Here is a 16791-nt window from a genome sequence, read left to right on the forward strand (position 1 = left end):
GCCCACACTATAACGCTTTAGGGACTACAAAGCCCTGGCTTTCTCCCAAGAGCCAAGGCGGTTTCCAATTGCTGACCTTGCGTTTGGCAGCCCAACGCATAACCACTCTCAAAATGATGACAAGTGATGTCGTGTGGGCGGAGTTCAGGATTTTCAAAAGGGTTTTTTGATGTGTGGTTTTTGTTGTTGTTGAGTTCTAGAATTTATATTGTGTTCTAAGAAATAAAAAAAAGGCCCAAACTTACTGAAACAGAGCAAGAGCAATACAAAGACAAACCTTCCGCGTGAGGGAGACCATCAGCAAGGGGACCTAATGATGTCTGCAGAGTCACGGAAATGGAAGCCCTTCAGAAGACATGGAGATCAAAGGAAAGTCACAAAATTGCCATTGGTAGAAGACGGAGGCAGCACAGTTAGGGTGGGAACAGCTGAAGCATGCTGTGATTAGTGCAGGTAAACGACTGCAGATTAGAAAAGTTTACAAGATGGGCTCAAGGTTCTCCAACCAAGGATAGTCAGGTATAGTTTGTGATTATGCTTCTTTGGTACCCCAATTTCCATCAGGGGCACTCCCAGGCAAATCCATGGGGGCATTGCTGCACTCTCCAGGGGGGTTGGGTAGGGAACAGTGGTATTCTACTTTCAAACACTATCTGCAAACACTGTAAGGCAAAGCTGTTCTTATTGCTGATCAATGAAAAGAAAGGAAAAAATCACTTCCAGCGAGTCAGTTCTGACACCCAGCAACCCTATAGGACAGAGTAGAGCTGTCTCTGTGAGTTTCTGAGGATGCAAACTTTCGCTCCAGCGGAAATGTCATCTCTCTCCTGCAGAGCCTCTCTTGCTTTCAGACTGCCGATCTTGTGTTTACAGCCCAACTTGCTATCCACGACACCAGCACACTGGTCAACAGTCAGAAAACAATCAGTGGAGGCTGAATCTACGTGGAGATTCAAGAACAGATTTAGGGTTCCCGCTCCAAAATCTTGACAACTGCACTGATAGGTAATACCGTGATAAATAGAGAAAACATAGACACGGTCAAGGATCTTGTCTTGCTTGGATCCACAATCAATGCTCATGGAAACGACAGTCAACAGATCAAATGATGCACTTAATTGGGTAAATCTGCTGCACAAGACTTCTTTAAAGTGTTGAAAAACAAGGATATCACTTTTAAATTAAGGTGCGCCTGATCCGAACCATGGTATTTTAAATCATTTTATAGTTGTATTAAAGTAGGACATTAAATAAGGAACACCGAAGAATAGATGTTTTTGAATCATGGTGCTGGCAAAGAATATTCAAAGTACCATGGAATGTCCAGAGAAGTATAGCCCGAATGCCCTTCAAAGACAAGGATGGAGAGAAATCAGCTCACTTACTTTGGATACACTGTCAGGAAAAGGCAATCATGAGAGAAGTCCCTTGGTGAAGCAGAGAGGCCGCGACAAAGAGGAGCACCCTGGACATCTCGGTGAATACAGTGGCAGCAAAGACGGGCTCAAGCAAAAGAACAGTTGTGAGGACCGGGCAGTGTTTCACTCAGCTGAACAGGGGTTCGCTATGAGTCAAAACTGGCTCAATGGCTCCTAACAACAACAGCTGTAAACCGTAGCCTTCTCAAAACTGCTTTTGAATTATCACGTGTAGTTGTAGACCGCATGATTGCCCACTCTGTCTAGGGTGCTCTATGGCGACCTTTTACAGAGTGGTCAGTGGCAGTAGCCAGACATCATCTACTCTGGTCCTGCTAGTCTCAGGGTGGTGCATGCGGTGGTTTCTACTCTACTCCCTTGACCTAAGTCAACCAAAACCAAACCAAAAAAAGCCATGCATACCGAAAAGGTCAACCATTCAAGTTTATTTTCAGAACGCCTATGAAACTGCCCACGCCATCAGGAGTATACATGCCCAAAGTGTTACCATGATCATTTGTGCAATTCTGTTAGCTCACCATTCTCCTGAAGGGGTAGAAACACGGATCTCTTCTGATCAGTGAGCGAAGCAGCTGTCTTCCAAATTTCTTGGCATAGATGAGTGAGTTCTTCTAGTACTTCGTCAACTTGTTGAAACATTCCACTTGGTGGTCTGTCAACCCCTAGAGCCTTGTTTTTGACGAATGCCTTCCGGGCCGCTTGGGTTTCTTTCTTCAATACAATTGGTTCTTGATCACATGCTACCTCTTGAAATGGTTAAATGTCAACTAGTTCTTTTTGGTACAGTGACTCTAGGTATTTTTCCATCTTTTTTTATGCTTCCTGTATGATTCAATATTTTGCCAATAGAGTCTTTCAGTATTTCAACTTTAGATTTGATTTTTTCCTCCAGTTCTTTCAGCTTAAATATACGGAATGCGTTCTTCCTTTTTGGTTTTCCAACTCCAGGTTTTGCACATTTCATTGTAATGCTTTTGGTCTTTCTTCTCTTGCTTCCCTTCGAAACTTTCTCTTCGGAACTATGATCTCATCATTTCTTCTGTTTGCCTTAGCTACTTGATGATTAAGAGCAATTATCAGTCTCTTCTGGCAACTACTTTGACATTTTCTTTCTTGTCTTTTTAATGACCGTTTGCTTCTTCATGCATGATGCTTTTTTACGTCATCCACATTTTGGTCTTCTGGTATAAGTGTCCCAGGAGTCAAATCTGATGTTGAGATATTCTCGATATTGAGGTGGGATAGACACAAGGTCATAGTTTGGTTCTAGTAGACTTGTTTTAATTTTCTTCAACTTCAACTTATCTATGTGCAATTAGCGGTCTGCTGCACAGGCAGCCCCGGATTCATTTCAGCTGCTGATGGTGCGCTGCTGATGGAGCGCTTGCTCTTCCCACCGATGCCATCAGCTTGACTTCTGAATATTCCATCTGAAGACATACACACGTGTGGTTTAGAAAACATTTACAATGAAGTCACTAGTCTTCGAGAATTATTTCATGTGGCCTTCAGTTCCTCTCTATCAAATTAAAAACAACAAATGCACACGGCCATTCAGTCACTACCAACTCATAGCAACCCTGTAGGACAGTGGAGAACTGCTTCTGTGAGTTTCCGAACCAGTACCTGAGTCTTGGAGCCAATATTTCTCATCCGACTCATGCAGTGACCTGCACGTGCTATCAAACCTGAATGTGCCTTGAGACTTTATTGGACACCAAAGAAGAAAAGTGATTTCCAATTAACTTCTACTGGCTGAAACTTCTACCCTGCTAAAATCTTGCCAGGGTTTGCCATTGGGATTGGAACTCTCTTTTTCTTGAACTAATGTGAACCTTCAGTTGTGTGAATATTTGCTTGTGACCAGAAGGCAGTTTAGTGCTCTGGCCCATTTCATGTCTGGCTTATCCTGTCTTGGGAAACTTTAATGACTTTTTTGACCAGGGACCTCTCTAAAAGGTTTTAAGTAAATCCTGCCTGTGTTTTTGTTTGCAGCTTATTATACGTGCGAGTGATTTGGTAACAGTCATGCCAAAATAAATTTGGCAATAAATACATCAAAATATTCAGAGCATGGATTGAAAATGAAAGTATTAAAGGAAATCCACACTAAATCTTGAAGAACACCTTAGCAAATACATGGTGCTCAATTTGAGAGGCTTTTTGCTGGGGGGAATTGCTCAGAATCCAAGGGGAATGGCAAATCCAAACTGTTCTAATGGTATCTGGAACCCCATATTCACAATGTCTCAGGAGCTGCCAAAGAGAGTGTGCCTTCCTATCCCACATATAGAACACCAAGAACTGTCGAAGAGCAGTCATGCTCATTCTGCTGGTGTAAACGCCAAGAAATGTGCTGAAAGAAATTCTGTATTTGTGAACTGGTGAAAGCCACAGAAGAGCAGAACTTAACAAATTCTTCAAAGCACAGGATGAGCGGCGGCCTTGACATTAGAGCGGGGCGGCGGCATTTACATTAGAGCTGGGCGGCGGCATTTACATTAGAGCGGGGCGGTGGCGGGGTACATGGCCACCGTCACAAGGTTGGTACATTATCAACAACTCTACTCTTGGCCATTTTCTTCCTGAAACATCCTGAGAAAACTCCTACAGTTACATTCCTGACCCCTACCCCCATCCACCAAGAGTGGCTACACCACATTCCTGCCCCCAATTCTGATTGATTAATAGTGGCTTGGGATAAGTGTCAGGTCAGTTTTTGTTTTTAAAAAAGATTGCAATGTGGCCAGGGCCTTCTGGTCCCACTCACAGAGGTCCAAAGCCACGTGCACAAGAGTGGGAAGAAGCCAAGTTTACATTATCTGGAGAGGAAAAGCAGGCGCTGTTAGCAAATAGAATTGGATCCGGACCTTGTGTCAGCCATCTTGGCAAGTGCTTCGGTTTTTGATGTTCGTTAGGTGCAAATGACATGGGAAAAATTAAATGATCTATATTTTTTGAAGATTATTTTGTGATTGATTCCAGCTAAATCAAAGTCAATAGCAAAATGATTCATTAAACAAATATTAATTCTCCACTATTTTATTCAGGAATAGGTCTAATGGCAATTTGATAATAAAAGAGCAAATCAAAACTCAAATTTACTGCTACTGAGTCGACTCCAACTCAGTCCTGGTGTGATAGGGGTTCGCTCATTGTGCTAACCTCCAGGTGAGCAGTTCAAAACCATCTGTCTCTCCTTGGGAGAAAGATGAGGCTTTCTACCCTTGTAAAGAGTAGAAACCTACAGGGCCAGTCCTACCCTATGCTCTACAGTCACTATGATAATTGAGAATAGTTATCAACACTACATCTTAGGCATTTGGTGTACTCACAGTATGACTGGGTGGTTAGTACTAACATAGCTTCTTTTTGAAAAAGCATACTTTCCCAAAGACAAGATGTGCTTTAAGCATGCCCAGAGAGTGGAGCGTCCACCGTGCTATCAATAACACAGTAGATTGGGGCTCTGCCTCTCTTATCTTTACTTCCCCCTAAGGCATGGCAGAGGACATTGGACATTGGTCTTCAGTATGTGTCAAATGGTTAAGTTATGACTGTGTGTTCAGACACAAATCCCTACAGGTAAAACTGAAAGTAGGTAGATAAATAAGAATATATTGCTATTACCATTTAATCAAATCAGAATGTGTTTAACTGATCTACTGGGCAGGTTAAATTCACCATGAACCGGCTTATTTTCCAAGGTTGGCCAGGGCTGCCATAAGAGAATTTCATTGGGAGAGTTTATCCTATGCACCTACAGGCCTAATCATGCCCCTTTAGACTTCTTGTTTCCTAAACTCAAAGAATATTTCAAAGGAACACATTTTGAGCCACTCAAGGATATCAAAATTGCCATGGTATAAATCAAAGTGAGCAGCCTTTTTTTGAAGAACAGTTATAGAGATGGAAACTTCTCTGTCATAATTGTGTAGACCTAGATAGAGGATATGTGGAGAAGCAATAGCTTCCGAATTCAATATGTTTGATTAATAACAGTTTCAGTGATCTGTTGCAATACTTTTTGACTTACCTTCATATGTAGATGTTTAAAGTAAGGTTAAACAAGTGGCCATCAATCAGGGAAGCAACAAAGCCCACAGGGAAGAAGCACACTAGCCTGTGTGATCACAAGGTGTTCACGGGATTAGGTATCAGGCATCAGAACACCCAAAACAAACAATTATATTGAGACAAATGATGGGGGTCAGAGTGGAGACCCAAAGCTCATCTGTAGACAACTGGACATCCCCTCACAGAAGGGTCACAAGGAAGGGATGAATCAGCCAGGGTGCAGCATAGCACAGACGAAACACACAGCATTCCTCTAGTTCTTTAATGCCCCCCTCCCCCACCTCTACAATCACGATCCCAGCTCTTCCTTACAAATTCAACTAGACTGGAGCATGCACACTGGTACAGATAACAGCTCCTTACACATGGAATCCAGGACAGATAAATCCCTCAGGAACAGTAATGGGAGTAGTGATACCATGAAGGAAGGTGGTAATACCATAAAGGTGGAGGGAGAAGGGGAAGAAACGGGGAACCAAGTGCAATGATCAACGTATTAACCACCCACCCCTGGGAGATGAACAACAGAAATGTGGGTGAAGTAAGACACTGGATGGTGTAAGATATAAAAATAATTATAATTGATTATTTATCAAGAATTTATGAGTATGGGAGGGTGGGGTAGGGAGGAAAAAAGAGCTGAAAATGTTTTGACAATGAAAATTGCAACGTATGTACAAATGTGTTTGATACAATTGAGGTATGCATTGTGAGAAGAGCTGCAAGAGCCCCGGTAAAATGATTGATTAAAAATAAATAGTCAGGATTATCTCCGAGATCATTGGTGCTTTTCACAGTGGACCCACTTCTCTCAGGGACTAATAAAGATTGGAAACCTGTGACTAAACCCTGCCCTTGTTTCACTTCTTGGCCTGTGTCTTTGCTAAATTGCTTTAAGTCCTTCTAGAAGCTCTGATTTCATGGAATTGCTAGATTGCTTAGGTTGTCCCTTTTCACAAGAGAATCTGTATCTTTAGGAAAACTGCACTCACAGCCATCGAGTCATTGCCCATTCACAGTGACTGTTCTGGGCCAGGTTGCCTAGAGAAACAAATCCAGTGACATTCAAATATGTATAAGAAAGAGTGTTGTATTAATAAGTAATTATAGATCAAGATAACATCCCAGACCAGTCCAACTCGGGTCCAAACGTCTGATAGTAGTTCATAAGTCCCTCTGCAGACTCTAGCAGTCAAGGGCAATGACACAGAATGGAGGAATATCACAAGTTGGTGGGTGCAGTCATAAGGATCCAATGGCAGTGGAAGCATCCAAGGCCCTGGCAGCAACCAGTAAGCTAGCAGGAAAGTGGATGCAGAGAGAAAAGGAGAGGTTCCCAGGCCCTCCTTATAAGAAGGCCACACCCACAAGGAGCCACCATCAGGCCTGATGGACAGGTTGAATACCAGCCCTGCACTTTCCTGTATCTTTAGGTTGACATGAAATTATGTAACTACCACAGTGTCCCTATAGGACAAGGTAGAACTGCCCCAAGAGTTTGTGAGACTGTAACTGTTTATAGGAGTAGAGAGTGCCATCTCTTCCTATGAAGCGGCTGGCGGTTTTAAATGGCTGACAATTCTGATCGCAGCCCAATGCATAACCACTGCACTACCAGGGCGCCTGTATTTTTAGTAAATTTGTCCTAATATGCCAACTAATTCTTGACTTAGGTAATCCCATCTTTTTATATTATAGTCCCTAGAAAACAAAAATAGAAACATTGCCATCTGCCTTACCCCCTCTTTGTTTATGATCCACACACATCCAGTCACACTGTTAAAAGCAAACTTTTACCTAAGTCATCTCAGATAAACTGAATTGTTAGAAAACACTGTAGAACCAAATCTAAGTTTACCTTCATTATCAAGTGACGTTCCCTGAATTCTAATCTAAATTTCCTTTGTGCTGTTTGATATGAAAAGAAATTAGAATAACTTCTTAAATCCATCTCAACTTCATGATTTGAACATTTATAAGACATTTTCCATATGTTTAGCAACTCTGGTGGCACCATGGTCAAATGCTCAGCCAATACCCGAAAGGTTGGTAGTTCAAACCCACAGTAGTTTTGTAGGAGAGAGATGTGGCTGTATGCCTCCATAAATACTACAGCTTTGGAAACACATGGATGGAAGGTTACTTCGCCCTGTATAGCCAGATAAGTCCGAGTCAACTCAATGACAAGGAGGTTTTGTTTTCCTTTGTTGGGTTGTTTTCCGGGTTTTTTTGCCTACATAGTATCACCTCTAAAATATTTCTCTCTGTGTACTCAATTGAGCCAGATTCTATCAATGACTTCTAGGATTAAATTAAGGCGACTGGAATGTCTGGTGGTACTGTTAGGTAAGTGTTTGGCTCCTAATCACAAGGTTGGTGGTTCAAACCCACCAGCCACTCTGAGCGGAAAGATGAAACTGTCTGTTCCAGGCTCAGAAACCCCGTGTAGGATTTCTCTCAGTAGGAATCCACTTGATGGCAAATTGATTTGATTTATTTTAGTTGAGAGGTATTCCAAATATCTGAGAATTTATTTGTTTATTCTTCAATTACAGAACACTATTCTTAATACATAATCAGCTGAGTCAGTTTAAAGTTATTTTCTTTAAAATGTACAGGTAAATACCACTATTATAATATTGCTACTTTTATAATTAGTACATACTACAAAAGTCTTAACTTTTAACCGTCTTATTTTGTATCATTTATTACAGGATAATATGATAGAAATTGGTAGCAATTGCGTGACAAATGAATCTAACTTTTTAAAAAAGCACTCATGTGATGATAATAAGGTAATGATAATTATTTGGAAATAATATGTCATTCAAGTTTGATTTTATGGATGCTTATATTGTTGTGCCTCTGTCGAACAATTCTACTGACAATATATTACTCCCGTTCAGACCACATATACTATACACTGTACTATAAACAGCAGCTCCACGAGAGAAAGACCAAGCTCGCTGCTCCCTCAGCCACAGTCGTAGTTTGGGAAATCCACCAGGAGTCACTATGAGTCAGCTTTGACTTGATGGCAGTGAATTTATAATACTATAGTATATAATAACAGACTACAGTCTAGTTGTATACTTTCACTATAAAAATAACCCCGTGCTTAGGAACTTTTCTATCTTAACATTCAAATTTCACCTTAAAAGTAACAGAAAAACTGCAGAATTCAAGGATGTACATATCTCTTATTTCTAAATACTTGCAGGAAAATACTCATTAAAGTGACTATTTGCATAAACACAGACATGTAATTAGATTCCTTGATTTCAGGCATTTTGAATTTTGTCTTTCAATATTTGCTTATCTTTAAACTATTATCACTTCCCATTGGTATAACATTACAATTTACAAAACCTTCAAGTTTGTTCGTAGAGAGAGTAGTGTATTCTCTGGTAGTTCTCTAAAAAAGAAACAGTTTAGTTAACTGCATGATTTCCCATATTATGTCTTTCTCTATCATCTCTATCTATACTGTATCACATAAACCTCTATTTACACATCCATCTGCATTTATATATGTCTCTATATATTATTTATTGTTTTAAATAACTGAAAACATGAATTTTAGGTGACTATGGCTCTTTATTTTTATTATCAGCTAGTCACTTATAACTCAAAAAGTACAAACTCAATGATGATAAATAAACCATGCATAGCTTTTATTTTGTTTGTTTTTTAAAAATCATTTTACTGGGGGCTCATACAACTCTTATCACAATCCATACATCCATCCACTGTGTAAAGCACGTTCGTACATTCATTGCCCTCATCATTCTCAAAATATTTGCTTTCAACTTAAGCCCCTGGCATCAGCTCCTCGCATAGCTATTATTTTTGTAGGTTTCAAAAAAACTCTCCTTTGGATAACTTGTTTACAATAGTATTGTCACGTGTGCACTCTTAGCTGATAAAATTGCATATGTAAGAAAGAAAAGAGACGGATGAATTAGAAAACCAGCCCCATTCATGTTGTCATCTAGGAGCTACACAGTTATCGTGCTGATGTTGGTCAATCATGTGATTCACTGGAAAAGAACACTAGGGTGGAGGTGGGAGATGGCTTAGAGACACAAATCTAGGCTTTTAAAGAAAGTTTATAATCATCTAATAATATTTTGTTTAAACCACAATCCTTTCTGACTTTCTTTCTAAAATAGGAAGCTATGTTTCTCTATCGAGCTGCTCGAAAGTTGAAGCAATTTCTTAAAATGAATATCAGCGAGCCTTTCGGTGTCCACTTGTCAATTGTTTCAAAAGGCACATTAGATCTTTTGAACTGCTCCAGCAAGGTAAGCGGCAACCTCTGACTGTGATGAAGACTGAACCTCTGACTGTGGTAAAGACGGAACCTCTGACTGGTAAAGACTGAACCTCTGAGTGTGATGAAGACTGAACCTCTGACTGTGGTAAAGACTGAACTTCTGACTGGTAAAGACTGAACCTCTGAGTGTGATGAAGACTGAACCTCTGACTGTGATGAAGACTTGACCTCTGACTGTGGTGAAGACTGAACCTCTGACTGTGGTGAAGACTGAACCTCTGACTGTGACGAAGACTGAACCTCTGTGATGAAGACTGAACCTCTGACTATGATGAAGACTGAACCTCTGACTGTGCTGAAGACTTGACCTCTGACTGTGCTGAAGACTTGACCTCTGACTGTGATGAAGACTGAACCTCTGATGGTGATGAAGATTGGACCTCTGACTGTGCTGAAGACTTGACCTCTGACTGTGATGAAGACTGAACCTCTGATGGTGATGAAGATTGGACCTCTGACTGTGGTAAAGACTGAACTTCTGACTGTGTTGAAGACTGAACCTCTGACTGTGATGAAGACTTGACCTCTGACTGTGGTAAAGACTGAACCTCTGACTGTGGTAAAGACTGTCCACTGTCCGCTCTTCCGATGTAGGCCACTTCCATTTTCATAGAATTCCAACTATTTAATGTAGTTTAGAGATGAAATATGCCTACTTAATTCTAGAAGATGAAAACATCAATTCATCTCTTGCTGAGTAGTTCATGAAAAGGGAGAAAAAAACAAAGGGAAGAATACTTCTTTGCCATGATAATTTCCTAGGTGACTAGGATAGTATTTATACCCTAATTTAACTATATAATTATAGTTTATACAATCTTAATTATTATTTATTATATCCAAATGTAACATTTATATCCACTTTATATTAGGTGGAGAGGAGTAATTTTTTTACCTTTAAAACCTATTTTAATTCATATGTGCCCACATTTATAAGAACTAACCATGATAACAGATAATCAAGTAGATCCTAACAAATATTTTACACGCTAAAGGTGAACATATAGTGTCAAACTTTTTCTACTTTTTTCTTTAATTATTCTGATAAAAATAATATTTCTCTACTTGTGAAATAAAAATATAAAACAAACTTTGGAAGACACTATCTTGGGATTGGACAACAGTTTCTTTATCTGCAAAATTATGAGAAATATGGCATATTCATTATACGATGTTGAAAGAATTAAATACCATAATTATTGTAAAATGCTTAGTGCCAAAAGAGCTTCAATAGATGTTACAATGTATTATTATAATCATCATCACCATCCTCTTCAAGGATTACACTGGGTATCATACAAAGTCAAAAATTAATCTGATTTTTAATTAACATTTTCATGATATAAGGGTTTCATTCGGTTTGGTTTTGGATGCCAATGGTTTTTCACAGAAGGTAAAATTGCTAAGGTTATTTTTGAACCTCATTGACAGTGATAAGAATAAAGTTTATATAACTTGGATAGCCTCATTTAGCACTGTTTCATTAAGTCGGTCTGTCGGTGTTCTAGATGTGCCAAGCCCGTTGCCCGTTCTGTGCTCTTCCCTAGGCTCTGCATTCAGAACAGTCTCGATTAGAAACCTGATGGCAGAGAGGCTTGATGTAACTAACTTGCATATTCCAGGTGCTTAGTAGTGACTGCCGGACATACTATGCTGAATATTAACCTCGCGTTTGAGTCAACTGAAGAGAGGGCCAACCAGACTAATGATGTCACCTAGTGACCCAGGAAGGAATTAGGGACACAGTGGTGTTATCTGTTTGCAATTTTCTCTCTTATACTTTAAGCTTTGCACGGATCACATTGCTTCAGAAGCAATGTGCTGCAGAAACAAAATCAACATCAATAATTCACATGAATAAAGGATATTGTATTATAACTTTAACCTGTTTTTTTCTCCACCTTTTTCTTGAAATGATAAGGTGAGATATTAAAGTAGATAGTCAGCTATGTTGAATTTTGTTCATGAGGCAGATATGTTATAAGCGAAGGTTGTTGCTGTTTTAATTTTGTTTTGCCTCTAATGAGTGAAACTTAATAAAACATTTGGCTAGTTTTCGCTAACTTTTAGTCACATTTACTTAAATGCTAGTGTGATATCTTTAAATATACCCTTTTATGTTAATTTTTCATACTCCTCACAGCAACTAACATAGTACCTGGCATACTTGAAAAATTAGCAATCCAGGGCATTCAGAGAATTAACCTCTCTTGCTTCCTGCCTCTGAGACCCTAGTTAAAATGAAATTGTATGCACCATTCTACCAATCAGGAACTAAAGACAGATTCTCAAATGAACTAAGTGAATGGATAGTAATATAAAAATAGCTATTATAATTAATTGGAGAATCAATAAACTAGTAATATTCCATATTGTGTATGTTACTTTCTTTTAAAGGTAAAAGAAAGAAAATTATCTCCCTCGGGTGAAGCCCAACCCACTAAGAATTTGGTGAGAGTGATTGCATAATTTTTTTATTGCGTAATGTTTTTATAATTATTCATCAGTTATTCATTTAACTCAGTCTCTCATGTTTCTCTTTCATTTTTCTCTCCTCTCGGTGATTGGTTATGAAAATATTCATTATAATATTAATAAAATGAGTGGGATGGTCCCTTTAATATCTGTGACCCTTTTAATGAAGAATTTTAAAATTAAAGAAACTAGGGAAAATTTCAGATACAGCCGCACTCAAACCACCACAGTATCACCTCAGTAGAATATAGCTAAAAGACACAAACAATTTATAAAGGAGAAATAAACTAGGAAACATATACTTTTTTACTTACTAAGGAAATGTACATCAATGCAAGCACCCATTTGATACTCAGTATAGTTAGCAGTCTAGATGCAAGTCAACTTGATGGCTGTGACTGCGAGTTTGATACAATATACACGCATGCCTGGTACTACCATAGTTATGCCCTGCTATTACAATGGGTTAAGCATTGGGTTCGTTCCAGAAAGCTCTGTGGTTCCAACTCACTAGCTAGTCCAGCAATGAAAAATGAGGCAGGCTTTTTCCATTGAAATGTACAGCAGCCTTGGAAACTGGGAGAAATTCTACTCTGTCCTAGAGTATAGGCATGAGTGGGAATTGAAACAATGGCAGTATTCTGGCTAATATACATACTTCTATACATTACAAATCTGCCGTCGAGTGACTCTGACACATAACCATCTCACATAGCATTTCTCAGGGTGAAACCTTTACGGGAGTAGACAGTCTCAACTTTCTCCTGCCAATCAGCTACTGAATTTGGATCTGATAGGGGTCCAATGCACCACGAGGCAGGCTTCATACACATGTGGAACCGGGAAATCCCTTACTCTTCTCAGAGGATCAATGTGAGGCTGCATGTCCCTGGACTCAGAAACCCTAAGAATTTAAGTTGAAAGGGAACTTTTGAAATGAATGCATGAGCTAAGAGCTGTGTGGATGTCCTGAGGACTTCTGGGTAAAAGCATTTGGAAAGAAAGTTTAGAAAAGGGAGGTAATTTCTATATTTCCAGGATTGCAGTAAAAATAAAGTTTCCTTTTTAATGAGTACTTATTCTGGACGTCTTAGGGAAAGACATGACTTTATATATTTCAAATATGCTCAGTCAAATAATTTCAGTGTGTACTTAATAAAAAGTCCTGGAACCTGATTTAAAAATTGATACTTCTCTCTATCTCTATCTTTGAAATTTATCCTCTAATTTTTGGAATGTTTGCTTAAAATGATTATGTATTAGAAATCCTAATTTGTGTCCTAATTTAAAAATATACTCATATATGCAGGTGTCTAGATTGGACAAAATTGGACATCAAATCCAATCATTCTACTGCTTAGGAATGTGATCTTGGCAGGGTATTTATCTCTTTGAAGTGCAATTGCTCATCTGTCAAGTCAGGTGATAGAATTGAGTTTATAAGGTTTATTAAGTAGATACAGCGATCTAGAGTACATATAACACTGACCATAATACCTGACCCAGAAAACACCCAGTCGCTGATTGTTATCTGAGAGAGATCCCCTGACCTTTGCTACCCCTATAGTTCCTGGGTGGTGCACATAGTTGAGTGCTCGGCTGCTGTCAGAAGGGCGGTGGTTTAAAGTCCACCCAGAGGTGCCTCGGGAGACAGGCCTGAGGATTCTGAAAAGTCGGTTATTGAAAATTGGAATGGTGCCCACTTCTGCTCTCCCAGGATCAGTTTACCATGGGGTAGACTCTACTGAACAGCGACTGGTTTCTGCACGAATCAGCTGTACTCCTTCCTATGAGCCTCGTAGTCTCAGGGGTATATTATAAACCAGTCCCCTCGGGTTAATTTGGTCCCGTGGTGACCCTCTGCGTGTCAGAGAACAGTGCTCCCCAAGGCCTGGGGTTTGCATTTGGTTGGAGGGAAGGGGCTCTAACGAGCAGAAACTTCTCTCACAGGTCAGGAGGGCAAAAGCATGAATTCAGGGGAAGGCTGCTTTAGAGAAGGTCCTTGCCTCCTTTCACTATCTGTGTGCTGGGCACTCCTTGGCCATCTCCGTGTGTCCTGGCATCAATCTTCCCAGGGCTCTAGGGCATCTCAGCACAGGGTCCCCTGGTCCAAAGGACATGCCTGCTCCTTTCTTGGTGATAGGCAGGTCCTGTTCCATAGCGCTTTCAATGGCTGCTTTGTCAGAAATGGATCTCCAGGTTTCTCTTCCGCGGAACCTCTTGATGGACTTGTATCAATTGAGTTTCATTGCAGTGTTCCCTTGTATTTCTCCACTTTCTGTAAGATTTTATGATTCTATCAGATACGGAAAGTTAGCTTACGAGGCAGGCATCTTCCAGGTTCTGATGAAGGCCACATGCCTGAGTAAGCCCTGGGGTGCAGGCTCAACCAGTATCTCATTATATAAAGGACACAGGTCCTTCTGATAAATTTCAATGAAGCCTTTCAGCGTTATTACTTCCACTAAACTTGCATTTTCCATGTTTCAGTGTGTGCATGTGTTTTTATTTGTCCTTAGTAGAGGAATAATAGGAGTCCTGGTGGCATAGTGGTTACACATTGAGCTATGATCCACATGGTCAGCAGTTCGAATCCACCAGCAGCTCTTCAGGGGAAAAAGACTGGGTGCTCTGCTCCTGTCAATAGCGAACTGTCTCAGAAACCCATAGGGATCGCTATGAGTCAGCAGTGACTCGACAGTGAGTTTGGTTTTATGGTTTTTGTTTTGCTTTGTTTGAGAAGGAATAATATTAAAACTTAAATAGAAAACCCTCCAGTGCAAATCGACAAATCTCTTATTTAAACAGTACTAGTGTGTCTCCAATTGTAGTGTGAAACTAGCAACCACCTTGACATAGCACTCGCATTAACCCTATGTACACATCCTCCTTGCATTCCCCACACTTCAGTCATCAAAATTAGTGTCTAGACGTCACCAGTGTTGAAAACATTCCACGAGACTTTCTTTCATGACACCAAGCTTTGTATCATATTTTTTATAAGACCAACCATGATGGATATTAAAGCAGTTACCCAAAAAAGATAGTTAAAAATAGATTAAGTACTAAAAATAATGTTTATGAAAATGTAATAACACCTTTGTATATATTTATCTAGGAAGAGAATAAATTGTTGAAGGAACAGAAAAGACCGAACGACTTGTGTTTTCTAAGGATACTACTAGACAAAATAAAAACTTGTTGGAATAAAATTTTGAAGGGCGCTAAAGAGCCCTGAAAAATATGGAGCGGCAATCTAGAAATGTATGAACTTCAATTGAGTTGGTCAAAGATTTGCTCGTGCAGTTTTATGGGAGACAGAACACCTCCTAGACGCTTCCCAATGCCTCCTCATTAAAATGGACGACAACTGTTGAAACATTCCATGTGGTCATACTAGAAGATGGACATTAACCATGTAAGCCAAATGCTGCAGCTCATGCTCTATTTTTATGCAAGTGGGAACAGATCGATCTCTGTTAATCCTGGACTGATTTTGTATAAGACAAGCCACATAAGGTACCAGTTGCAATAATACTTTATCAAAGTGTTTGGACATTTCAGCGGGAAGGATCTAATCTAGGTAGTACTATACGTGTAGGGATGGATTCAAAATGAACATTGCTTAATTATCAACATAATGTTATGGCTCACTCTGTATTGGTGCATTACATTTACAGTGGAAATTCGCATCTTCTTGGCTGGAAATACTTCAGGGTTAACAGTTATTAAAACATGCAAGCCATATACCTTACAGCTTTAACAATATAAAGGAGTCCAAGATATGTTAAAGAGATATCAAGAGATGTACTCAAACATGAAAGTGTAACACAGTGCCTTCAGTAAATGATATATCAACTGTATTTAAATGAAAATAAAGATGATTTCACAAAACAGAATGCTGTCTCTTGTAAGGAAGCTCAATCATAGGACTGATGAGTTACTTTTGTCATTTATGTATAACAAACTTGTCTAAATGAGTTTGTGCTTTTTTTTTGAGTTTGTGATTTTTGAGGTATATTTTAAGAGAATAATATATGTTGACCGTTTATTCCGTACAATATGGATATTTAATTTTGACACTATATCTGTATATAAAAATATTTTCATACTGTATTACAAAAGAAATTGCTTACTTTGGATGAGATTTTCCTTTGATAATAAATAGCCTTTGCACTAACCTGTCAGATGCATTTAATGATCCCAACAGGTTTCCTAAGAGTAGATTTTGTAAAATTGCATCACTGTGTGAACTCCCAAGGAGTTCTGGCTGTGTTCAAAAGCACCGGACACTCTGGGGAAGAAAGATGAGACTGTCTCTTCCTTTAAAGATCCACAGTCTCAGAAGCTCAAAGGAGCAATTTCCCTCTGTCCTACGGTCACTATAAGGAACTGCAATGCGTACTCGGTATCTGTGGTCTTCATCAGCAAGTGCTTCCCGTCCTTGTCACTTTCAACAAGCAA

The 16791-nt window shown here is 39.5% G+C and overlaps 1 protein-coding gene across 1 annotated transcript in view; it reads left to right on the plus strand.

The window, feature by feature from the left end:
- IL7 (interleukin 7) overlaps positions 1–16336 on the plus strand; it is a 29667-nt gene extending 13331 nt beyond the window's left edge. Inside the window, exons 2-5 of the mRNA XM_075550640.1 lie at positions 8231–8311; positions 9689–9820; positions 12250–12303; positions 15446–16336. Of these exons, the coding sequence (XP_075406755.1) occupies positions 8231–8311; positions 9689–9820; positions 12250–12303; positions 15446–15565 (387 nt within the window). The 3' untranslated portion in view covers positions 15566–16336. The remainder of the gene's footprint in view (positions 1–8230; positions 8312–9688; positions 9821–12249; positions 12304–15445) is intronic.
- Positions 16337–16791: the final 455 nt, after the last annotated feature.

The sequence above is a fragment of the Tenrec ecaudatus genome, chromosome 5 (assembly GCF_050624435.1).
Source record: "Tenrec ecaudatus isolate mTenEca1 chromosome 5, mTenEca1.hap1, whole genome shotgun sequence".
Taxonomy (NCBI): Eukaryota; Metazoa; Chordata; class Mammalia; order Afrosoricida; family Tenrecidae; genus Tenrec; species Tenrec ecaudatus.